At 44.2% G+C, this 26,277-nt stretch overlaps 1 protein-coding gene across 3 annotated transcripts in view; it reads left to right on the top strand.

Moving 5' to 3' along the window:
* Window positions 1–24,903, top strand: part of ppp6r3 (protein phosphatase 6, regulatory subunit 3) — a 36,143-nt gene extending 11,240 nt beyond the window's left edge. The window contains exons 5-25 of one of the 3 annotated variants that reach the window (XM_047033373.1): window positions 621–758; window positions 1,082–1,147; window positions 1,277–1,389; window positions 1,556–1,669; window positions 5,949–6,078; window positions 6,271–6,423; window positions 8,072–8,221; window positions 8,363–8,427; window positions 10,728–10,843; window positions 11,238–11,323; window positions 15,325–15,411; window positions 15,759–15,856; window positions 16,455–16,509; window positions 16,756–16,886; window positions 17,040–17,161; window positions 17,246–17,429; window positions 18,676–18,773; window positions 18,971–19,154; window positions 21,059–21,181; window positions 22,829–22,933; window positions 23,729–24,903. In XM_047033373.1, the coding sequence (XP_046889329.1) occupies window positions 621–758; window positions 1,082–1,147; window positions 1,277–1,389; window positions 1,556–1,669; window positions 5,949–6,078; window positions 6,271–6,423; window positions 8,072–8,221; window positions 8,363–8,427; window positions 10,728–10,843; window positions 11,238–11,323; window positions 15,325–15,411; window positions 15,759–15,856; window positions 16,455–16,509; window positions 16,756–16,886; window positions 17,040–17,161; window positions 17,246–17,429; window positions 18,676–18,773; window positions 18,971–19,154; window positions 21,059–21,181; window positions 22,829–22,933; window positions 23,729–23,777 (2,367 nt within the window). In that variant the 3' untranslated portion in view covers window positions 23,778–24,903. The remainder of the gene's footprint in view (window positions 1–620; window positions 759–1,081; window positions 1,148–1,276; window positions 1,390–1,555; window positions 1,670–5,948; window positions 6,079–6,270; window positions 6,424–8,071; window positions 8,222–8,362; window positions 8,428–10,727; window positions 10,844–11,237; window positions 11,324–15,324; window positions 15,412–15,758; window positions 15,857–16,454; window positions 16,510–16,755; window positions 16,887–17,039; window positions 17,162–17,245; window positions 17,430–18,675; window positions 18,774–18,970; window positions 19,155–21,058; window positions 21,182–22,828; window positions 22,934–23,728) is intronic. The other 2 variants (XM_047033374.1, XM_047033375.1) reach the window with 2 other exon arrangements.
* Window positions 24,904–26,277: the final 1,374 nt, after the last annotated feature.

Here is a 26,277-nt window from a genome sequence, read left to right on the forward strand (position 1 = left end):
GGCTGAATGCTCTACTCCCCATGGTGGTGAGACGGGCAGAGGGGCTGAATGCTCTACTCCCCATGGTGGTGAGACGGGCAGAGGGGCTGAATGCTCTTCTCCCCAGGGAGGTGAGACGGGCAGAGGGGACAGACAGGTGTATGGAGGAAGAGGTTCTGAGAGAGTGGGAGGTAGTGGGACCCTGGAAGAGATCAGACACACAGCAGGCAGCTGAATTCTGGACCAGTTCAAGTTTATGGAGGGATTTCTGAGGGAGACCAAAAAGGGAGTTGCAAAAATCTAAATGGGAAGTGACAAGACTGTGTACAAGAATGGCGGTAGTGTGGGGGGTGAGGGAGGGGTGGAGATGTTGCTTAATTTGTCTTAAATAATATAATCTATAATTTCTGTAGAACATTTCTTTAAATCAGCAATGGTGACACAAGCGGGAATGAGATCTCACACTGCCATACAGCAGCTTGACTAACACAAATTTTAGTCGACCAAGAGCATATAGACCAAACAATCGACTAGTCGACTGAGTGGGGACTATCAATTCTACTATCAATAGAAACTCAGAAAATATGTTTGACACTGGCCTCTGACTGACATGATGTACCTGTTATAACTGCTGTGTGTAGATCGTGGAGTTCCTGAGGAAGAGAGAGGACTTTGTGGACTTGATGATAAAACACATCGGAACCTCCGCTATTATGGACCTGCTGCTCCGCATGCTGACCTGCATCGAACCACAGCAGCTGAGACAAGACGTGTTAAATGTGAGTACTGTCAGGCTGCTGTGTTTACATGTATGACTAGCTTTCAGGCTGCTGTGTTTACATGTATGACTAGCTTTCAGGCTGCTGTGTTTACATGTATGACTAAGGTGAATTATGCTTGTATTGAGCCAATTTCTTTGTTTTGAAATTTTAAAGTGAATGTTTTATTAAATGGAAAAGTGGGTTGTTTAAAGTGGAACACCTAGAAGCTAGTGAAGGCTGAAAAGTCGTCCGTGGTTTTGTTTCAGACGGTTATGTTATAGTAATTAAATCATAGCCTAATGATGTCATGAGTCACCTTTATCTTGTGGTTCTCTCCCTAGTGGCTTAATGAGGAGAAAGTGATCCAGCGACTGGTGGAGATGGTCCAGTCGTCCCAGGACGAGGATGTGAGGAACCATTCTATCAGCTGTTTCTAAAAGAGACTGATCCAAAACTTTGTCTCTATATGAATGGTTTCTGTTGTCAAATGTCTGTATTTATACGGAGGTGGTAACAATGTCTTGCCCCCCCCCCAGAGGCACTCCAACGCATCCCAGTCCCTGTGTGAGATCATCCGTCTGAGCAGGGATCAGATGTTCCAGGTCCAGGGCTGCTCGGAGCCCGACCCGTTGCTGGCTACGCTGGAGAAGTAGGCCTGGTCATGCCTCTAGCTGCTCTCGGCACGCTGCACTCAGCACGCTGCACTCAGCACGCCCTCCTGCTAACGGCTGTCCTGAGTGGACTTGATGATTTATGTAATGTTTTATCGGTCTAAAAAATAGCTATAAAAATTTAGTTTTTTGTTTCCTCCTCAGACAAGAGACAGTAGAGCAGCTACTTACAAACATCTTTGACAAGGAGAAGAATGAGTCTGCGATCGTCAGCGTGATTCAGATCCTCCTCACTCTGTTGGAAACACGAAGACCAGCGTGAGTTCCATCCCCCAGGGGCCCCTGTTCACACCTGGTACTAGTTTTGCACGGTATACCAACATTTTGGTACTTAAAAAAAAAACGGTTCGGTATTAGAATTTCCCAATGTTCGGTACTTGTAGGTCAAACGAGACTAAGCGATTCTGAAGTCTACTGTGGGACTACTTTACCTACAGAGCCGACGCTGATGGCAAACACACAGACATTACAAAGCCTATTTGTAAAAGGTGCTATAAAACAGTGTTGTGAAAGGGAGGAAATGCTTCTAACCTCGCCAAGCACCTCAGGGACAGACACCAAGACCTACACGCCGAGTACAAAAAATGACAGGTTAGCGAATAAGCTAGCTGGCTAGCCAGCTGGTAGGATGATGAAATACGTATGTCAGGCTGACCCTATATCATAAATAGCATTACAAGCAAGCATAATAGAAAATGTGAGTTCCAAAACGACAAATGTGACATGGTCTGATCAAAAAGGGTAGGTTGTCGGGAATCCTGCTTGCTTGACTTATTCCAGAAGTGTGTTTTATCACCCACTATTTTTGCACTGACGACATTGTACCTGACCCAATTATGGTTCAAGTTATGTTACGTTTTTGGTGCAAATCACATATTCCGATTATTTTTTTTTAGCCTATTCATGGTTTACTAAGTCAAACTAAGAAAAGGTCCTGTGTACAGTGCAATGCCAGAGATAAGCCTATTGTTGTATAGTACGTGGATGTAGGCTAAAACAAACGTATGACACAAATGTACGGCGAGCAGGCAGAAGGTACTTGACTCGAGACAAATCTGCCGTGAAATCTGCAGAAAAATATGCAGATTCACTAATTGAATAGGAGGGGGGGGGATGGGATCGTACTTTGTACAGACAAACACAGCTTACAAACTAAACATTACAGTTAGTTAGCCTGACGTTGTCATACTCATAATTCTAATCAGAATATGAGTCTGAGAACTCTCCGTTGGGCTTTGACTACGAGGCGTGTTTCAAACGAGCCTGGAAAACAAATGCCTCTTCGCTCAATTGGATAGATCTACAACCAATCAGAGCAACAGAGTATGTGACGTATGTTAAGCGCCGCATAGTTGTTGTCAACAGAACTAAACTGAGAGGGAGCTGGACTAAACTGCAAGCAGACTTGAAGTATGCTTGAAGAATGAATACAAACGATTTTTGCCGGTGTTCTAAAATTAATTTAAGGGTAGGGGGAGTACTTGTTCACACGGTCAACCTTTTTGAGCGAAACAATATAGGGCAATGCATACACAAACAAGTTCTCCGTTTAGGATTACAACTCCACAAAAGAAAAGGAGAAACCACAATGGCCACTGCCACTGGGTTTTCATTGTGTCCCATCTTCTTCGCGACCATCGGGGCCAGCTGATAAATTAAACTTTTACCGAATCCCATAGGAAAGACGGCAAAAACATATTTTCCATCGACAAATGCTTTGATTGAGTCTCTCTGTTCCTTTTTCAAAATTAATGCGCTGTCGATGTCTTCTAAAACAGACTTGATGGCAGAATCATAACATCCCAGATCTCCAGCGGTAGCCATGTTTGTTCAAAACGAATTCAACTTAAGCGCTCTTGTGTCGTGGGTGATTACGTTACTGTTGATCATCTGTCCATCGTATAAAGCCCGCCCTGGCAATTTCATTGGTTCGCCCAGATTCTGGTTTTCTGTAGTTGGTCCCCAATACGAGACCCTCCAGACCCAACTTCCCGACCCAATTTTTTTGGGGGCGGGGAGAAGTTGGGCTGGCAGCCAGGTTAACAGTTAGTACCACCGGGTTATAAGTACAGGCTTTGTACAATGTGCTTAAAGTGCTTGAAGTACTTGAATTTGACTTTTGTTTTATTTAAGTCCTGGAAAACCCTTGATAAGTCATTTTAATGACGAGGTACTTGAAAAGTGCATAACATTTTTTTTAAGACAATATATCTGAATTTACAAAGTTTTTTTTTTTTCTGGCATTCTTTGGTTTGCGTAATAGCATAAGATCATGTTCTCAATTCATTTAAGTGTTTTTCAAGGACAATAAGAGCCAAAGCAAGTGCGCGCCAGTACCGTATTGATTAGGCTTACTTGAGGACGAAACAGAAAAGTCAAAATGACCATTTTGGCGAGTATCCTCATAAGCAATCTTAAATGAAGGTGAAGAGCTGGCAGAACTGGATCTGTGTCAGATCCACGACATGTGCGTCAGGTCTTAAAGAGACAGCCCTCTAATAAACCCACTGCTGTCCGTCTCATTAATGTTACTCAAAGAACAAAAGAAAAAGAGAAAATCACTTGCTGCTCTTGATTGAATAACATATGTAGCTTTAATAAGGATTAATTTAAAGTGTATGTTTGATAAATCAGATCTCCGAGTCCTTAAAAACCCCCAAAATAGTGCTTGAAAAGTCCTTGAAAATACTGGAATGTCATTATACAGTATCTGTTTGAACCCTGTAAGTAGCCTAGGGAAAAAACTGCATCGTAATGCAAATCAAATTTTTAGTTAATCTTATATTTTTATTTTACTGTTGCTTGTTTTTTCTACAGGTACACTTGCACTTACAGATTCATGTTGTTTAAATTGTAACTTGCTTAACTGCATGCTCTTATGGTTTTTCCCTTGGCACTTATTTTGTGCACAATGTGTGCTTCAGGGATGGAAATTAGCACCCGCCACCAGCCAAATGCGGGTGATTTTGTATTGTGGCGGGTAAACTCGCTTCACCTACCGGCCACCGTGGCAGGTAAATAAAATTATTACAAGGCTGTTCTTAATGCTGTAGAATGCAACGTTCTGCGGTCAATAATTTTTCGATATCTGACCGTTGCTTTTTTTGAAATTTGAAATTTCGAAGATTTTGAAATCCACCAGCCACAGTGGCCGGTGGACAAAAAATTTAGTTTCCATCCCTGGTGTGCTTCTTGTTTTGGCTACCCGCAATGCTTTGGGGCTATCTTGTTGTTATTATCAGTGACCTATGCACTTTGTAAAGCTCTCTCTTGGAAGTCGCTTTGGATAAAAGCGTCTGCTAAATGAATATATGTAAATGTAATCACGCATGACGTGCCCACAACTCAACTGGAAGCTAAGGTAAACAAGAACAAAAGATGAGTATTTAGTGATTCTAAACATGTTGTTTATTGGCTTCTTCAATACTAATTTTTGGAGTATGCAAGAAAATTAAAACCATAAAAACAGTCCCTTTTCACTGGACTGTGTCACGTATATTGAGCTACAGTTATTTGGGAGTCTAATTTTGGTGCTTTTTTAAAAGGTCGCTAGCTAAATAGCATAGTAGAGCTACGAGCTAGCTACATGTCAAGGTGGCTCTATATTGTCACAGAAAGGCTGATTTAAAAAAGACACATTCATTGTAAATTTAACGAACAGCATTGCAATTGGAAAAACAAATTCGACACTTGCAACCTGACTTACAAGGCTGTTAATAAACTTTGAATTAGTTGAAAATGTGATCAACCTTTTTCGAATGTCTGTCTGTGATCTATTAGGTATCGAATCAGTATCGTTTTGGTATTGAGTATTGCAATTCTAAACTTGCATGGACATTTTACATTCATTCATTTAGCAGACGCTTTTATCCAAAGCGACTTCCAAGAGAGAGCTTTACAAAGTGCATAGGTCACTGATAATATCATCAAGATGGCCCCAAAGCATTGCGGGCAGACAAAACAAGAAGCACACATTGTGAACAACCAAAACATAAGTGCCAAAGGGAAGAACCATAAGAGCATGTAGTTAAGCAAGTTACATTTAGGCATTTTTTTTAGCAGACGTACAGGGACATTTCCCCCGAGGCAAGTAGGGTGAAGTGCCTTGCCCAAGGACACAATGTCATTTTGGCACGGCGGGGAATCGATCCGGCATCCTTCTGATTACTAGCCCGACTCCCTCACCGCTCAGCCATCTGACTCCCAGAAGTTACAATTAAACAACATGAATCTCTAAGTGCAAGTATACCTGTAGAAAAGCAAGCAACTGTAAAATAAAAATAAGATTAACTAAAATAGAAAACATGGAATTGAAGTTGACATTTTGGTATGGTGACAACACTACCTACTAACACTCCCAGTACTGACATACCTGGTACTGACACATAATTGAACATTGACACTTTTCAGAAATGTAATGTCTACTTCCTTGTAAAAGGGACAGCTTATGTCCACCCAGCTAACAGTGGTCACACACCGCTCCGACCAGCTCCGGAGGGTCTGAGAGATAAGATCTCAACGCCTCTCTCTGCTGCAGGTTCGAGGGCCACCTGGACGCCTGTCCACCAGGCATGAGCCACCCGGCCTTCTCAGTGAACCACAGCATCCTGGAGGCCGTCAGACCGCGCCTCAAGGACTTCCACCTGCTTCTCCTGGAGCCCCCCAAGGTTAGTTAGCGTTGTCACACTTGTCTAAGGTTAGTTAGCATTGTCACATCTGATCAAATGTTACCCACAACACTTTTGGTAAAATATGACGTCTGTGTTTTCATTCTGTTTGTGTGTTTTTTAAATGTATTGATTAGTCCTTTTCTGGATAAGGTAGTGTTGGTACTGTAACCCAGGCTGTGTGTCTGTCAGAAACATGTGATGAGGACGACCTGGGGCGTGCTGGACCCCCCGGTGGGGAACACACGCCTGAACGTGGTGCGTCTGGTAGCCAGCCTGCTGCAGACCAACACCCACATGATAAGCATGGAGCTCATCACCCTCAACACCCTGGGGGTCATACTGGTGAGTAGGGGTCATACTGGTTAGTAGGGAACAGACCAGAGGTCATACTGGTGAGGAAACACAGCTACCTCTACAATAACATTTCAACCTCAACAGATGACGTCACCATCAAGGGTAAAGGTTTTTTTTCCTTGATTGACTGGGTTTTTGGGGTATTTCACAGTTCTTTAAGGTCTCCGAATAGGGTATGTAAAATTGGTTTGGCTGAAAATGGCCAGGTTGCTGTAAAATGAAAAATCTTCTCATATTTTCCTGCGAAAAAAAACTAGGTTTTCTCCTTTTCTGGTATGCTCATGAATAATAGATCAGAGCTGCAGCTGATTGGTTGGTTTAGAGTGAAGCTGCGGAGCAAAGACGCAACACGGCCAACAGCACCCACTAAAACAACGAAGGTGGAGACTTGAAATAAAAACGTACAAATAAATCTATTGTGTCTACACAACACTGTTTTCAACACATTGACTAGATATCATTTGAAATGATTGTTAGTTGTTTCCACTTCTGTTGTCGACGCAAACAGGATCGCCTTAGGTGGGTAACAGCACTAGCCTACATCAGTACAGCTTAGCAAACAAACTATCATGATTCAACTCAGCTTCAGCTGCTCTAGCTATCTTGCTGAAAAATAGATCTGGACAAACATGCATCTTTTACATGACAACACAGGTTATTTATTTGAATGAAACAGGAACATGAAATAACGTTAGCCCCATTGCTAATAATAACTAGGCTAAATCATCACACATTCTAACTACTGTACCTATGCTCTAGCATGAGCGAAGTAGGGCTAGACCAACTTACGTTTTTCAGGTGGTAGGCTACATCACATTCGATGTCGAACTATGAAAAATAAACCGTTGTTGGCTGAGTTTGCATTCGACGTTTTTCGAGTCACCCGGTACTACACCCGGTAATTTACATTTACCGGTACCGGTAAATGTACTTTAATGAAATGCTGCCATACCACAGATTTCTTTGCCATTTTGACTAATAACACCGGCAGATTTTGTAGTTCTGCAGCCAATTGTGCTTGTGCCGTGTGCAAAATACCAAAACACAGCGCAGATTAACGAAAGGAAAATAAGTAACACCTTTTCTTTTAAATTACATATTTTTTGAGTTGGTTTATTTGTCTTAAATAATATAATCTACAATTTCTGTAGAACATTTAGTTAATTCAGCAATGATGACACAAGCGGGAATCTGATATCACACTGCCATATGGCAGCTTGACTAAAAGAATCTTAGTCGACCAAGAGCATATCGACTAGAAGTGGGGACAGCCCTAGTCCATTTTCAATATGCTAAAAAAAAATATTATTTGTAATTCTGTGGAAGTACGGAGCAGCACGCCGCTAGCTAAAAGACCTCTCTATGTTCCTGGACCAGAAAACCAGAGGGCGGAATGTTGGGTGTGACAAAGTTGATGTTTTAAGTCACAACCTGCATTGACGTTGAAACTTGCACTGTTTCAAAAACTAGCGTTTGCAAGTTTTAGCTTCAAAAAGTGATATTTTGATAGGAAAGAGGTTTCAATGGACTTTGAAGTCCACTGTATGTCTATTTTACACACCAAACTGTCATTTTTCAACCATGACAAGGTAAAATCGGTTTTGCAATCAATCGCCCCTTTGACTCTCCTTTGTAGGATATGTACTTCAAATATATATGGAATAACTTCCTGCATATCCAAGTGGAGATCTGCACTGCCATGATCCTGGCCCTGCCCCCTGGCCACAGCCCTGAGATCAGGGAGCCAGACCAGCAACCCCTGGCAGAGAGCCACCTCATCAAGCATGTGAGTCTGCCTTACCCCTCCCTGCCTCGCCCCTCCCTGCATCGCCCCTCCCTGCCTTCCACCTCATCAAGCATGCGTGTCTGACTCGGCCCCTCATTTTTCAGACTGTCTAGCCATGCTCACTCCTCTCTCTGCCTGCAGCTGTTCCAGAAGGGTCAGTTCATACAGAGAATCCTGGACGCCTGGAGCTCCAACGAGAAAGAACAGTAAGTTATCTTTTAATCAGGCTGGGAGCTAGTCTCCTTACCCAGGTGGGTTAGGACCAGGCTGGGAGCTAGTCTCCTTACCCAGGTGGGTTAGGACCAGGCTGGGAGCTAGTCTCCTTACTCAGGTGGGTTAGGACCAGGCTGGGAGCTAGTCTCCTTACCCAGGTGGGTTAGGACCAGACTGGGAGCCAGTCTCCTTACCCAGGTGGGTTAGGACCAGGCTGGGAGCTAGACTCCTTTAGCCTGATGTTGTCATACTCATAATTCTAGTCAGAATATGAGTCTGATAACTCTCCGTTGGGCTGTGACTATAGGGCGTGTTCCAACCGAACTCGTAAAACAAATGCCTTTTCGCTCAATTGGATAGACCTACAACCAATCAGAGCAACGTAATATGTTGTTTGTTGAAAACGGATTCAACCCAAGCGCTTTTTCCTGACGTTGTTGGACGAATCCCAATACTCCCCCTTCACATAGCCCGAGGTTTCAAGTAAGCTCCCGATCTTACTTGGTTTTAAGGGGTGTATACCCCTTAGTCTTAGGCCGAATCCCAATACTCCCCCTTACCCCTTCCCCTTACCCCTTCCTCATAGTTTAAGGGGGGTATACACCCCTTAAAACCAAGTAAGATCGGGAGCTTACTTGAAACCTAGGGCTATGTGAAAACTGCGCGATCGGCAACAATGGCGACCAAATCATCCAGAGTCCGATAAATGTAATATTTTCGGCTTAATTAATTGATAAAAAATTATGACAGTCTTGTTTTGTGTTATATACAGTCATTAACATATATATTTGCAACCATTTTCCAAATTGAAACCTTTCTAAAAATCGCTAGTTTGGTACGCTAATGTTACAGTTCTGAATTGCACAACAGTCCCGCATTTCTTTGACTAGCAAGTCTACAGTTCTAAGTAAACTCCATTAGCAGCGAATTTCGTTTAATATCAGTGCATAACACTACTTGCTTTGGAGATATCGATACGTGCTAGATGACGTACCTGTAACCAAGTGGCGTCCCATTTCCTAGGGCTATGTAGCCCTTACCCCTTACTTTCAAGGGCCAAGGGGAAGGGGTAAATTAAGGGTAAGGGTAAGGGGGAGTATTGGGATTCGGCCTTAGCCCTTCCCCTAGCTCAAAAAGAGTATTGGGACACCACTAGCTCTCACGGGAACGCGCAAAACTAAGGGTAAGGGGTAAGGGGGAGTATTGGGATTCGGCCTAAGACTCCTTACCAAGGTGGGTTAGGACCAGACTGGGAGCTTGGATTTGGTCTTGTTGTCACTGTAATCAAAATCTTACAATCCACTTTACAGTACCAGCTTAAATGGGCCTGAAACGCTCAATTTATTGAAATCCAACTGCGGTAATTTCAGCTCTGTAGCCTAGTGTTTCGTCAATGACAATTATGACTAAATACCGTAGGTCTAGAAAAGTTAACCCGCCGTAATGGAGCCGTCCAGTTAAATAATTATTTAGCACTAGCGTTGCTACCTGCATATGCAGAAATTGTTTGTTTGTTGTTGATTTTGTGATGGTGTGATCATTTTGGATTAATTTAATACAATAAAGTTCCTTGTAACGAATTAACAAAGGAATTATTTTGAACTCCCTCCCCCCCCCCCCCCCCCCCCCCCCCCCCTCGCCACAAATTGCTTTCTAATCTGTGGGAAACACTTATTAGCCAACTCATGAGGCTGTGGTTAATGTCTCATTTTAACGTTAGCTTTAGACGTTTGATTTAAACGATTTAGCCACTGGAGCTGAAAACGACAGAGTCTGAGACAAACGTGTGTGACTACCATGTGTTTGTTTGTGAGAATGTAAAGTGGCTTAACATGTGTGACTAGTGTATGCACTGTGTGTGTATTTTTGTATGAGTTTGTAAAGTGGGTTCTTAGTTCCTACCTGACTGCATGTGTACTAAGCATCCCTTGTTGGCCAAATGCTGTAGTTAGTTTTGTCATTCACATAGTAATCACACTGAACTTGGCATCAACAACATGACTTTGAATACCTTATTCTAGACCAATACATACATTTAAACAAATGGTTTTGGCATTAACATGCCTCTTAAGACTACTGCTTAGACTACTGTTTTGATTAAAAAGAGACAATTATATTAATTGACTTAAACTACACCAAATGTCATCTGACTAAAATAAGACTAAAATGCTCAGACTTTTAGTCGACTGAAGTAGTCAGGCTGCCAAAAACAACTACTGTAGCCTCTGCTCCCCTGACCTCCTAGGTGTCCAAGTGTTTCTGTTTAGCCGACCATGTTGTTGTTGTGATGCAGGTCTGAGGGCGGACGCCGGCGAGGCTACATGGGTCACCTGACCAGGATAGCCAACTCCATCGTCCACAACTGTGACAAGGGCCCCAACGGAGCTCAGATTCAACAGCTCATCTCAGGTCACTAGGCAATTGCTGTCTTGATGTAAAAGTGTGAGAGATGACTCACCTGCTGTGTGAGTGAGTGAGAGATGACTCACCTGCTGTGTGAGTGAGTGAGAGAGAGATGACTCACCTGCTGTGTGAGTGAGTGAGATGACTCACCTGCTGTGTGAGTGAGTGAGAGAGAGATGACTCACCTGCTGTGTGAGTGAGTGAGAGAGAGATGACTCACCTGCTGTGTGTGTGAGTGAGAGAGAGATGACTCACCTGCTGTGTGTGTGAGTGAGAGAGAGATGACTCACCTGCTGTGTGTGTGAGTGAGAGAGAGATGACTCACCTGCTGTGTGAGTGAGTGAGATGACTCACCTGCTGTGTGAGTGAGAGCGATGACTCACTTGCTGTGTGGTTTCAGAGCTTGTGGAGGAGGACAGAGAGCGCTGGGAGGCCTTTACCTCCGGCCAGCTCGCCGACACAAACAAGAAGAACACTGTTGACCTGGTAGGTACCAGGCCCCTATACCAGCACTATAAACACCTCACCTGTAGACCAATACTATAAACTAGGGATGGGCATAATTAATCGACGAACGATTAATTGATCATTAAGAATTTTGTCTATAAAACTAATGCGTGTTCTGTTGCATAGTGTGAGTCTTGAAGGAATGCAATGGATTTTGCAATGTGGCAGCATTTAAAAATTTTACCACATAAAGGCAATGTTTGGGGAAAAACGCCACAGGCCTACTCAGTTACCGGCGAGTTTCCATGTATTTCGAAAGTAAACATGGAAGAGGTCATGGCAAAGAGTTGCGTGAGACCATTTTGACTTAAAAATAACTTTGTTCACTGCCAACACTGCAAAGCTGAGTATTAATACAACTCCACGATTCAAATGATGTACCACTTGAAGAACGTACATCCGACCCTGGTTAGTGGCGGTGCATCCTGCTCTCTGTGTTAGCATGGAGGAGCTGCGATGCACAACGAACAGAGAAAATTAACCAACTGATCTGCAAGTCCATCGAGATGGATATGCTACCCTTAAAGCAAAGGTTTTTATGATGCTTTGTTAATTAGCCGGAAAAAAACGAGGGTCAATTGTGTTTGAGCACTGGCTTAGCTGTCGGCTCCGCTGCTAGGAGTACAGAAATAGTTGTTCTTCTTGTAATAGGCCCTACAGATCTCAATGCTAATTTCACTGCATCTTAACCTTAAGATGAGTGAGTTCTAAATATTACCGACGCTTCCACCAGAGTGAGTTATTTTTTCAAAACGAAAGCTAGTTAGCTTCCGTTACCTAGCCAGGGTTTTTCCTACATAGAGAACATTTTGGCGCGCGCCAAAGCCGTTTTCCCAAGCGCCAATGACAAATCCCGAGCGCCAAAGGCAAAAAAAACCTGTGTTCATCACGCGTGCAATGCATGTCAGCGAATATGTTCTCAATAGTATGTTTCAAGTAGGCTACAGCCGAACCCTCGTTCTGTTTTGATCAATAATAATCAAGTTGATAAGTGTGTGTTCTTGTCTGATCAATACGCAACTGTGAGGTGCGCGAATGGACAGAGCGGCCACTAAACTGTCGTTCCGCTGCGAGGGCCAGCCCGACGTGCACGAATAGTACAGGGTTCCCGCGGGGTCTTAAAAAGTCTTAAATTCGTAACTTTAAATTTAAGGCCTTAAAAAGTCTTAAAAACGTCCCTATTTTCATCCGAGGTCTTAAATTTAATTTTGTCAGGTCTTAAAAAGGTATTACCCTCGTTAATTTCCAGACACGCAGGCTGCAGAAAGTTATTACAAGGTAGCAAAAAAGTATTGAGTTGTAGCCTACAAAGCGAGTCTTTACTACAAACAAAACCAGCAGAACGCTGCCCTCCAAACGTTGGTTTGGTGTGTTGTATTTCTTTCTGGAGGATAGCCGTACGCGGGGATAAAACTACAAATCCTGTGATAACTGCAATACCTGCATGCGAAATACGTCTGCGCTTCCTCAGAGTTTGTTAAAATTCGGCGACGTGTGGAAAATGGGAAAGTGTACTTTCAACGAGACATGAGTTGCATTCGACATGGACTGAATTCATGCAGCGGCACAGCCGGCTGCAGACGACGCCGGCGCTGCATGAAGTCGAACGCACCTATGGCTAGAGATCACAGCGATTTCCGCTGTTGGTTACAAGCACTACCCAGCTCCAGGCTCGCTGCAAACTTTGCCCCAAAAATATTCAATTTGGTTACTAATGTGATTGCTTTATCTGTAAATTAAATGTATGCTTTTAATTTAAATGAATTCCATTCATAGAAATTACATGTTTTTTTCAGTCTTTTGATTTAAATATTTTTCGGGTAATGCGTTGTGTAGGTCTTAAATTTAAATCTCTATGGTCTTAAAATGTCTTAAAAAGGTCTTAAATTTGACTTACTGAAACCTGCAAGAACCCTGTAGTACACCTGTAGCCTACAAATGCTAATTACATTTCCACTCAAAATGCTGACAAGTTTGATTTACGATTTTAAACGCAGCCTCCATTGGTATTCTTAACCTGGAATGATAACATATAGTGCAGTGTTTCCTCTATGGCTACATTTCTGCCGCCACGGTATTAGAAATCAGGCTGTACAAAAGTTTAGTCCGTATATCAGCAGTGAGTGCATGTCGGAGAATAGCACGGACATGCGCTTCACACCGCAGTTGAGATTGCGCGTGTGCTTCCTTGAGAACGTATAATTATGTTGTCAGTTCTTAAACCCGTTATGGTATAAGTCTATAGTTCTTGCAAATTTACATCAAGTTAACTGGTGATTTTTGTTGTTTGTATTCTTCCCCTGCTAGCTAAATTGCACATGTCTGTTGATTTGATAGCGATTGCTGCCCTTTCTCAGGTTTGTATTTTAGGTGCATTATTATGCTGAAGTAGTTTTAATTAATAAAAAGTGGGTATATTGTTAATATTTGCTACAGAATGCTTAGCCTATCAACATCAAATGAAGCACGCAGTGTACATGCTTCAGAGTGGCCTACCTTAATCGATAGGCTAGGCTACTGACCATTTACAATAAATTGTTACGTCAAGTATTAATTGGCAGCGTTTATGCCATTTAAAACATACTTCATAACTTTATTGCTTTAGGGGAAATAGGACGAAAATATGTGTGTGTGTGTGGGGGGGGTGCAAAACACTTGGGAATAAATACATTGATTAGAAAAAGAAAAAAAAAAAAGAATATATATATTATTTCTTTTGGAGCACCGAAGACCCGTTTTGACCCAGGAGAAACCCTGCTAGCAACCTAGCATAATACTCGTAGTGATGCTACTGCCTGCTAGTGTTTGCTTGTGCTTGTTAGCCTCCTAATTGTAAATTTTGAAGCCATCCTATAGCATTTGTCATATAGTTTGTCTATCGGAAAATAGTCGGTAGGAATGTTCAGAATCACACGTGTGACGGTACTCTGTGGGGCCCGCTTTTGAACGATCACAGATGTGACGCTACTAATTAACAGGTTAATAGAGCCTGTAAATAATTTATTTTTATTTTTTATGATTAATCGTTAATTCTCCTGACGATCGATTAAGATAATTTCATCGAATGCCCATCCCTACTATGAACCATAAAGGCTGCTCAAAAAAGCGGGGCTAAGGTGGTTGCATCAAGGCCAATTTCAGCTCACGCAATCCTACTTATTCAAGTCAGATTTAAGAAGTCAAGCTTATTGCGCGTGCACCCTATTCTTAAGCACCCCGAGAGGTAAAACATGGATTATACAATCCATCACGGTAAAACGCAATGCACACGGCCATGTGACTTCTTCCAGAAAGAACGGTCCCTTAAAGCAGCTCCCTCATCCACCACTTCATCAAAATAAAATGACACGCCATGATCGAGGTTTGGTCTTCGCATTGGACCAGCTGGCTAAAAGCAGAATTCCCATATCTCTTGAAATGCCCTGCTTGACTTTTTTTGTTGTAAAACTTTTGTTGTAGAATTGACGGAACTGTAAAATAATTAATTATCACGTGACCAAGAAAGACACGTGGCTGCCGCCTAGTAAGACTAAGCGGTCTATCTGGCAACGCACTCACTCAAATCTTCAAGACTTTCGTGACCCAAATAAGAATTCTAATGTGACAGATCAATGGGGAATTGCTTTCTCTCTTAAATGCTGTCATCCTCAACCTTTTTTGTTTTTTTAAATCGAACTATTTGTATTTATCCGTGTCATTCTCTAGCTGTTATAAAGGCCATCTTTCCGGTTTTCTACCACCTAGAGGGCGCACAACTGTACTCCGCAATTTCACTCGCCAAATGGTGGAGCATCGGACACAATTTAGTCGCCAGCCCAAAAATTACACGCCATTGGTGCTTCGCGGGTGCCGATTTCGAGCCCTGGTGGGGAGTCAGTTATGTGTGTGTGTGTGTGTGTGCGGAGGGAGTTAGTGATGTGTGTGTGTGTGTGCGGAGGGAGTTAGTGATGTGTGTGTGTGTGTGTGGTTGTTGTTCCCAGGTGAACACGCACCACATCCACTCATCCAGTGACGATGAAGTAGACTTTAAGGAGAGTGGCTTCCACCAGGACTCCTCTCTACAACAAGTAAGTCTGTACCCGTATCACACCTAGCTGGCAGCGTGCACCAAGCACACTTCATACGTTAACTATGTTCCTGAACTAATGGAGTCTCGTGTTTAAGTAATGTCAGTTGTAATAAACAAATGTGAAAATGATTACTGTAATACAATTGCAATGCATGCATTTTATTTTTTGATATACATTTAACCTATAAAATGATTAACCTGTGTAGCCATTGCTAGCAAATTGTTGAATTCTTAATTAAACAAAATAAAAAATTGTCATTAAAAAAATGAAAAAGAAACAAATATTTGCCCAAGCTTTGTGTAGTGGCCAGACTATATCATTACCGTTGGTCCTGGGTTGGCCAGGCCTTTTCTGATTATCAGATGCAACAAATGACGTCCAATTTTATTGAGCAGTTTGGCTTCAATGACGAAGAGTTTGCTGATCAGGACGATGTTGTGGAGTGAGTACTGATCCTGCATGTTCCTGCTGTCTGTCCTCATGACCTTCCTACTGTGAGGAGCCAGCTTTGCTGCCTAGTATTAATACATCCACTATCCTGCTTCACTTAACACAACTCCCAGGGACTCCTTAGTCTACTGCTCTAGCTCTCTTACAAATATGTGGGGGTTTCAGTGTTGGTATTTACATAGACAAAAATCTAAGTCAAAATCTAAGTTTGTAGTGACAGCACTACAAAAATCTGATTATTACATCTCATTTTGTAATGATCTTACTTGAAATCAAAATACAACTGTCTAGATTGACGGTGTGAAAAGAATATGGTAACAAAACACTGGAGCTGATTTACATGGACTTGGCCTGAATCTCCTTCACCCTCCCCCCTCTCATCTTCTCCTGTGTGGGTCATATGTACTGCTCTTGGGTAGTCTCCAGGTGTTTCTAGTCTCCAGGTGTTTGGTGTGTGTGTGTGTGGGGGGGGGTAGGCAGGAGAGGGTTGGTTGTGGGGGCCAGGGTGACTGTGTGGAAAGGAGTCATGTGATGTCATTGTATCTAACAACTTTTAACTAAACTAATTTATTTTCTCTTTAACATTGCAGTATTCCCTTTGATAGAATATCAGACATCAATTTTTCCTTGAATACAAATGAAAGTGTAAGTATTTTGTGCTTCAATGTGATATGTTAGACCAGGCGGGCGTGATAAGATGTTATAAATGAATGCCCATCATTTTCAAATGATGGGTTATACGTAGTTGGCAACCCCAGATCTAGGGTAAACGCACACTTATTTATTTATTATGACAAGTGCTTTTAGTTGTCTTAAGTAGCAGAGTTTTCCCTGCTGGTCAGTACAGAAAGAGGGTTGTATGATGTGACGGGGCCTGTTGCTGTATTGCAGCAGAGCATAGCTCTGTTTGAGGCCTGCTGCAAGGAGAAGATCCAGCAGTTTGAGGACGCTGGCTCAGATGAGGAGGACATCTGGGATGAGAAGGATGTCACGTTCGCTCCAGAGGCTCAGAGAAGGCCTAGGTACGCTCACTTGCACACACACGCTCACAAAGATGCACGCACAGACACATGCCAAGTGAATGTCATCAATGCAGCAGGACCTGAATCATGTCTTATGTGCCATCAAGTCTCTGGTTGTCCTTAATCTCCCCTGATTGGTTGGCTGTGTGGCAGGAGTTCCGGCAGCACGGACAGCGAGGAGAGCACTGACTCGGAGGAGGAGGACGTGAAGAGAGACCCGTTTGAGCCTAGCAACGCCATTGCCGACGACAGGATGGAGGTGGACTCTGGTGACGGTGAGTTCAGCAGCGGTGACCCCGTAGGTATATGTGTGTTGTTGCTCCTGCATGTTCTCTGTGCTGATCTGTGAGTGTGTCTAGGACCAGTGTGGACAGCCAACTTTGACGACATCCCCATGGACACCGGCAGCTCCACAGCCAACCCTGCCCCCTCCCCTGCCAGCCCCGCCCCCTCCCTTGCCGCCCGGACAGACACAGCGGGTTGGAGCTCTCCCCGCGACTCGGACACCGGCTGGGCTGACTTCACCAACTTTTCCCCTGTCAGGTCAGCATCTCCCTGCTGCTGCCAGCACAGTTCATTCAGCCTTGGATCACAGTGACATAAATAGTAGTAGATAGTTCCTATCTTTAGAACAAGTAAGAAGTTTAGAAGTTCTAACAGTAGAGGTCAGAGTCAAGGAATATCCTGTGTAATCACAGTGTAAAGTAACATCTCTACTACCAGGTACAGTGTAAAGTAACCATAGCTCAGCTACCAGGTACAGTGTAAAGTAACCATATCTCAGCTACCAGGTACAGTGTAAAGTAACATCTCTACTACCAGGTACAGTGTAAAGTAACCATATCTCAGCTACCAGACACAGTGTAAAGTAACATCTCTACTACCAGGTACAGTGTAAAGTAACCATAGTTCAGCTACCAGGTACAGTGTAAAGTAACCATATATCAGCTACCAGGTACAGTGTAAAGTAACCATATCTCAGCTACCAGACACAGTGTAAAGTAACATCTCTACTACCAGGTACAGTGTAAAGTAACCATAGCTCAGCTACCAGACACAGTGTAAAGTAAAATCTCTACTACCAGGTACAGTGTAAAGTAACCATATCTCAGCTACCAGGTACAGTGTAAAGTAACATCTATACTACCAGACACAGTGTACATTTACATTTATGCATTTAGCAGACGCTTTTATCCAAAGCGACTTCCAAGAGAGAGCTTTACAAAAGAGCATAGGTCACTGATCATAACAACGAGGTAGTCCCAAACATTGCAAGCAGCCAAAACATGAAGCATACATTGTGAAAAAACTAAACAAGTGCCAAACGGAAGACCCATAAGAACATGCAGTTATACAAGGTAGAAATAAAAAAAACATGAATCACAAAAAAGTGCAGGACTGTACCTGTAGAAGAACAATTAACAGTAAAATATTTCACCGCAAGTACAAGACTTAACTTTGTTTTAACTAACCTACAAGAGCAACAAGTCACTCAATAAGAGTCATTGTGATCCTGGAGGAAACTAACATCAGGTCCAGCCAAGCATTCCTAAGTGCCGTTGTACTCCCGGAACAAGTCTGTCTTGAGCCTTTTCTTGAAGGTGGGGAGAGAGTCACTCTGTAAAGTAACATCTCAGCTACCAGGCAGAGTGCAACAACATTAATATTTCACCCAACACCCACAGCAAAACTGACTGAGATTTGCCGTCTATAAATTGACTATATTGGTCATAATCGGTAAACATATTGGTGAATTATGGGATTCTGAACTGGTCATCTCTCCCTCCAGCCCCAAAGACCCCCTGAGAAGCAACTCTCCGGTTGCCATGGAGACCAGCATAGAAACCATGGACCCCCTGGGTGTAAACGCACCCCTGCAGTCTGCCGGTGAGCGCTGCTCTCAGAACCCACTGCTTGGTTGATATATTAATCGATCTCATTGATGGATTTCATTTGATCACAAAAAATACTAGTTTAGAGGCCTGTTGTTCAGGAGAGCATCTCTTGTTTGTAGTCTCAGACTCACTACCCTCCCACAGACCATGTCCTCCTCTCTGACCCCCCTGTCCTCCTCTCTGCCCCAGACTCCGACCCCTGGCAGGTTGTGGTCCCGCTGCCCCCCTCCTCGGGGGCCCAGCCTGGGAGGGGCTCGGATGCAGAGGAGGAGCTGGCCAGCGACCGCATCACAGAGACGGTCACCAACGGCTCCATGAAGGAAACAGTCAGCCTTACTGTAGATGCCAAAACTGAAACTGCTGTGTTCAAGAGGTGAGGAAACCACTGCCCTCTCCTGCCTCCTGCTCTGGGCTGAGGCCCACAAGGCTGAACCGGCTTCTCTCTCCTCCTCTCCCACCCCTCTCCTCTTTCTCCCCTCTTTTCCTCCTCTCCCCCTTTTCCTCCTCCAGGAAAACTCAGCTCCTCCTCTACTGAGGACAGGATAGCTCTGCTCCTCCTCTACTGAGGAAAGGATAGCTCTGCTCCTCCTACTGAGGACAGGATAGCTCTGATCCTCCTTTACTGAGGACAGGATAGCTCTGCTCCTCCTTTGCTGAGGACAGGATAGCTCTGCTCTTCCTCTACTGAGGACATGATAGCTCTGCTCTTCCTCTACTGAGGACATGATAGCTCTGCTCTTCCTCTACTGAGGACAGGATAGCTCTGCTCTTCCTCTACTGAGGACATGATAGCTCTGCTCTTCCTCTACTGAGGACATGATAGCTCTGCTCTTCCTCTACTGAGGACAGGATAGCTCTGCTCCTCCTCCTGCTGAGGACACGATAGCTCTGCTCCTCCTGCTGAGGACACGATAGCTCTGCTCTTCCTCTACTGAGGACATGATAGCTCTGCTCCTCCTCTACTGAGGACATGATAGCTCTGCTCCTCCTCTACTGCTTCTCAGGAAGCTGCTCTGTGACCAATGTACTTTCATCAATGTGTTTTATGGTTAAACATCTTTGTATTGACTGGGTTTAACCAGCATTGTCCCCCAACCCTGATAGCATTGTCTACTTTATCTGCCATGTATGTATGTATGCATCACTCAGTCTGCAGGTCCTACATTGCTGTGTGTATGTTTGTAACCTAAAGAAAGACTGTTCTTCCCTCTGATTAACTGCAACACTTAAACATGAGCTTCCTCTCTCTTTCTGGCGTGCGTGTGGCTTCAGAGTGTTGAAATCTTATCGGTATGTACAGCCAATCGGGGGCAGTCGTCTGCCATGTCTTGTTTTCATGTCAGTCACTGAGTTTTATTTTGATTGGTTTATTTTGCCATTCCCATTTGCATGTTTCTCTAAGATGTCAGTCCGTTGTCCAGTGACAACGGGGAAAAACTGGCCTTGATAGGCCATGGCCTTTTTGGGATTAGCCAATCCCAGGCTTTCTAAATTGTCCTTTGCTCTCTTTCTGTTGGTTGTTCAGTTTCAGTTGTGGGGGACGATTGGTTAAAACAGTTTACAGGATTACAATTATCAGTAATTTTCTGCCTATTCTCAATGCCACTTGTTATTATTGGCTCTGGCTCTCAGACAATGGCATTGTGAGGTGGACAAAGCTTGAGTAGGGAGAGAGTACCCCACTGTCCTGCCTAGCAACAGAAGTCTCCACTACTGTCCTGCTAGACATTACCAGTACTGCTTGAGCATGTCAAGATTATCTTAAATTCCATAATATTAGCTTTCCTCATTTCATATACATATATATATATACACGTACATACAGTATATCAAGGAATTGGCTCTATAAACAGTAATACCCTCAGTTCTTTAGCACCTTGACTAGACATTTGGTGGCTTTCTGACAAAAAAAAGCAAGACTGAAGGCTGGCGTGAGTTTCAACCAATCAGAACATTTCCAAATCTGTGGTTGGACCAATCATCTGAGGCTGTGCCGTTACCCATCAGGCATCTGGGTTTCTCCAGCTGCTGTGTGGAGTTACTATGGTTACTGGGGTCAGATCCAGACTCTGGCTCTCCATTAGCTGTACATGATGATGCTCTCATCTGGTTTAAACAGCCAACCACATTTCAACACTTTCCTTTTGATCCCTTTTGCTTTGATGTAATCTGTCCCATCCTGCATGCATCTGTCCTGTCTAAGCTGCGTGTATGGGAGGGGATCTGCCCCACTTGCTGGGTGGTTATGCTCTGTGTAAACGTGTGTTCTCTCTGCAGTGAGGAAGAGAAGTTGTCTACCTCGGAGGAGGCATCTGCTAAGTATGCCGTGGGAGAAGGAGCCGAGAGTGTGAAGAGCAGCCCTGCTCCGGCCCAGCCCGCTGCCAGCTGTCCCAGAGCCAGGTCAGACGTGTTTGGGTGTGTTATGGCCAAGGCTTTGAACTGGTTCAAGGAACAAAACCCAGAAATAATTGGTATTTCGATATTTTTTTCGAACCAGTTTGAGTGTCCGGGTTAGCCATCTGGGTAAGCCGTCCGGGTTAGACACACCAGTTGATAAAAACCTGCTAAAGTAGTTTTGTGTACTCTTATTTCACGCACAGGCCGACTAACACCGTAGCAACATACACAGTAATGTCTACCCCTGTTTGTGGATAATATTTGAGACTCGAAAATTCCAACTTCCGAGTACATCTTGGACGTACCTAATGTTATTTTGTTACTAAATCATAAAAAAAGAACATTATTACAGTCAAGTGATAGTCTGGTTTGCACAGATCAAAACTTGATCCAGCTCAGGTTTCGGACTGTTTTGATTGTCTTAACACCATAAGGTATTATAGGAGAGGAAATTGTTGCGAATAAAAAAAAATGTATAGTTCATCCAAAAACAAAACGTCTTTATAACTATATTCATATGACTTACAAAGGTATACATAACGGTGCATGTCCACTGCAGCGACGCGTATCGCTTCCCATAGCTCGCCTTCCCACAGTGCACCACGCTCCGGGGCGTGACAGACCGATTTAATGCAGAGCTGTAGTTCTCTAAAGTCACGGTTTGTAGTTCGTATTCATGGGTGAAGATTTGGGTTTCATACCATATCAATCAAAATACAACTTGTACTCACATTAAGCAAAAATCCGATACGCTGGCTAGCTTTAGCATAATGTTATCTACTGTACTGTTATTTTCACGGCCACAGCCGTGCCCCCCGGTTTCAGTGTTTTGCCCTGCCCTAGTGTTTCCCTGTCATTGTCTTCACCTGTGTCTCGTTCTCGTTAGCGTCATTGTCTTCACCTGTGTGTCGATTGGTTCTGTATTTAGGTTTATTGAAAGAATAAATGTTACAGTATGCTACCCGGCACTCAGGGTACAGTCGTGTACTGTACCGACAGGGCTAGACTATAGAACTAGCTTGCTAAGACAGTTACGTCATGTTACAAGACAGAATTTAAAAGTACAAAAAACCCACAAAGGAGCACCAACAACATTGGCAACCCTGCGCCATGCCTCATTTTCTTTGTTAACATATCTGTACGAATACAGAGACTTATCAAACAGGGCTGGATATGCTGCCACACAAGTGATTACTTTCTCCTCCATCTTGAAGGTGAAAGCTAGAAATGTGTACCATGGTTGCAACGTTACAAGAAACAAGAAAAAACACTCCAATTGGCCATCGCTAGCGAAAATCGCTTCTCATTTGCATAAAGTTGAGAACATCTCAACTCGAATTGCCTGGTGTCGCTACCCACAATGCACCACGCAAGCGATTCACCTGGCTCCTTTGAAAATGAATGGAAAACATGTTGTTGCTCGCATCGCAGCAGTGGACACGCACCGTTAGGCAGAATTATGCATCAGTAAGTTGTTAATAGTTCATTAAATGGTGAGTCTCAGTGGTTAGTTGATGAATCGTTCTAATAAGTGTTGGATCCATCAAAAATAATCCTTTGTTGCTGTGCGTGTGCCATGGATAGGGAGCCAGGTTCCTCCAGGTGTGTGTGTGTTGTCCCTGTCTCCTAATGTCCCCTATCTTCCTTCAGCACTGCAAAGCAAACAGAAGACAAGTCCAGACCTGCTGGCGATGTGGTTAACGGCCCCTCAGAAGAGGCAGCTGTACTGGAGGAAGCCGTACTGGAGGAAGCCAAGTAAGAACCAGACTCTGCTCCTCTAGGGTTAGGGTCGGGCCCTGCTCCTCTAGGGTTAGGGTCAGGCCCTGCTGCTCTAGGGTTAGGGTCGGGCCCTGCTCCTCTAGGGTTAGTCGGGCCCTGCTCCTCTAGGGTTAGTCGGGCCCTGCTCCTCTAGGGTTAGGGTCAGGCCCTGCTCCTCTAGGGTTAGGGTCAGGCCCTGCTCCTCTAGGGTTAGGGTCAGGCCCTGCTCCTCTAGGGTTAGAGTCGGGCCCTGCTCCTCTAGGGTTAGAGTCGGGCCCTGCTCCTCTAGGGTTAGGGTCAGGCCCTGCTCCTCTAGGGTTAGGGTCGGGCCCTGCTCCTCTAGGGTTAGGGTCAGGCCCTGCTCCTCTAGGGTTAGGGTCAGGCCCTGCTCCTCTAGGGTTAGGGTCAGGCCCTGCTCCTCTAGGGTTAGGGTCAGGCCCTGCTCCTCTAGGGTTAGAGTCGGGCCCTGCTCCTCTAGGGTTAGAGTCGGGCCCTGCTCCTCTAGGGTTAGGGTCAGGCCCTGCTCCTCTAGGGTTAGGGTCAGGCCCTGCTCCTCTAGGGTTAGGGTCGGGCCCTGCTCCTCTAGGGTTAGGGTCAGGCCCTGCTCCTCTAGGGTTAGGGTCGGGCCCTGCTCCTCTAGACAGTACAGTGCAGGCAGTCCTCTTGGACAGTCCACCAGTTTGAGGAGCTTTGCTGATGTTACTCACACACTGTCACCTTTCTTTCCAACCCCTCCCTCCCACCTCCTCCCTCTCTCCCCCTCCAACTCCTCCATCCCTCTCCACCCCCCAGAACAGAGCAGAGTGTGCCCTTGCCGGAGGCTGTGAACGGCCCAGCGTGAGACTGAGGGAGGTGGACGCTCAAGCCAGCCTGTTCCTGCCACGCACCACCCCTGGCTCACCAGCAGGGGGCAGTGCCAGTCCAGACTCAGAGCTGCCGCTGCACTAACTTCACCACCAGATCAGGACCAGCAATATTCATATTAGAATACTATTACAGTTGTACAGACCTGTTGGAACTGAAATGAAGAGACACACATACTCTAATGGATTCAGATTTTTTTTGTTTTTTTTTGCATTTGTTTATATACTGTTCTTCTGGGGTGATCTGTCTATCTTGCCACTCAAACTTCAAAAGTAATGTTGCTATAGTTAAAAATGATTGTATGAATAAATATTTTATAAAAGAAATGTATACAGAAACAAAAGATGAATAAGGGTCAGAACCTTCAGTCACCAAGACCAAGCTGTTAATGAATAGGATTTTCTCTCCTGCACAAAATCTGATATTTAATTTACAATTAAAGGCAAACAGCTACCTTGAGATGGTAATGGCCTACCCATGTTGGTCTGTGAATGAGTACACTTGATAATAATGGAATTGATCATTTTAATATTCAAAAAGGTTTTTATTTTTGCCACTGGTATTATTTGTAAATGTTTCTGTATTCTCTCAACATGAGCAACATTTGACACCCTTTTTGGTGTAGTTTATTTAATTTATTGTTACAGTAGATGTGTCAGCAAGAGCCATACTCATGTTGTTTCCTCTCCTGACATTAAATAGTTCAACCCCAAGGTTCCAGGGCTGGAGGGAGAGACAGAGGGGGGGGGGGGGGGGGGGGGGGGGGGTCCAGTCCACATGTAGCTTGTGAGCCGGTGCTGGTCCTTTGTGGAGGCAGGTGATAAGTAGCCGAGCTTGGCTGTCTAGCTGCTGGGTAACTCATGTTTTAGAGATTATCAATCATGCATCTACCTGGCTTGATCTCCTTGTTATGATTTTTATTTTTTATTGTTGGTGTGAGCAGCAGAGAGGGGAACATTTCTCCCACCCATTTTTCCACCACAGATAATTACATTTCACCCTGTAATTATATGATGTTATGAAGCCAATTCCTTTTGACCTTTCTGACACTGATTCAGGATTGTTTGATGAATGATGTCTTACTGTAAATACTCTGCTCATGACTGGTGTCTCCTTATTCTAGACAGGGTCACACTGCCACGACATTCTCCAGGAGAATGTCGGGTTTCATAGAAATGTCAAGAAGTCAACATTCACTTTGTATAAAAACAGAACTGAAATGAGTTGTTCAGAATAGTAGTAATATTATGGTTGGTGTCATAAGCTGCCCACTTCTGAGACACGTCTTCTCCTACACATCCTCCAGAAGTGAAGGAATGTTTCCATAAGAATGCATACGTTAATGGGGTAGCTTTATAGGTAGTGTATGGAGATTCTGGTTTGACCAGGTTTAAGTTGGTGTTCATTTATCTGGTTGGCTGGACTAGGCTACTCTGAGCATCCTACTGATCCCTGCTCTGAACTCGAATCTCTGGTTGACCCTCTGAACGCATGACAAATGACAAATCATTTTGTCTAGTTTGAGCAGGTGGTGTGTTGTCGTTCTGGAGGCTGCTCACCTGGAGCCCTGGTGTCGTCTAAGCTGCTGTCTGGCAGGCTATCCTCTGACGTCAAATGTACACACAAAGGACGATACATCTCTGGGGGATACTGAGACCCATGTACGATGGGCTGGCATGTGTGTCGGCGTGTACTATGTGGAGCATTCCCAATCCTTCAGGCCTGGAAGCTGGAGCTGGAACAGAAACAGCCCTCAGTGATGGTGCTCAAGCTACATGACAGTAACCATGGCTACATGACAGTAACATCACTGTGGCCTCCTGCCTACCTCAGCGCTGCGTGTCTCAGACAGGGCTCCAGGACTTCCTGCCTACTTCTCCTCAGCAGAGTGTCTCAGGTAGGGCACGCCCTCCAGAGAGCCAGGGTCCATCCTGCCATGCTGGGGATGACCATCAGCTTGGTGGTGATGGAGGTTCCCACGATCTGCACCACAGAGCAACATGCTGAGCAGCAAACCAGCAGAGGGCGCCGACACCTCAATGTGTGTTAGATGCTGGAGCGTCTATAACCTCATTCAGCACTGAGGACTTCACATGTGGTAACAAAGTAGTCTTATAAAATTCGAAGGTTAAATCATGAAATGAGTATTGGAAATACTAATGATGGTCAAGAGTGGTGAGAGAGGGGACCTTGGGCCAAATGTATCAAAGTCTGGATATTCATCCGTAATAATATGCATACGGAGAAAAAGGGAAAACTACGCAACGTTTTTCTCAGATTTATGAACACACTGCCTACCTGACCGATATCACACATTTGTCATCATTGATTCAACTTGTGAATGTGCGCATGTGAACCAGCTCGTTGTCCACACTCCGTAAACTCCCACATTTTACCTGACATCGTTGATGAAACACCAATATTTTGTCAGGTTTCTCAATAAACTTTCAAATAACCTATTGTAAACAATGAATGAT

Source organism: Hypomesus transpacificus, chromosome 14 (assembly GCF_021917145.1).
Source record: "Hypomesus transpacificus isolate Combined female chromosome 14, fHypTra1, whole genome shotgun sequence".
NCBI lineage: Eukaryota > Metazoa > Chordata > Actinopteri > Osmeriformes > Osmeridae > Hypomesus > Hypomesus transpacificus.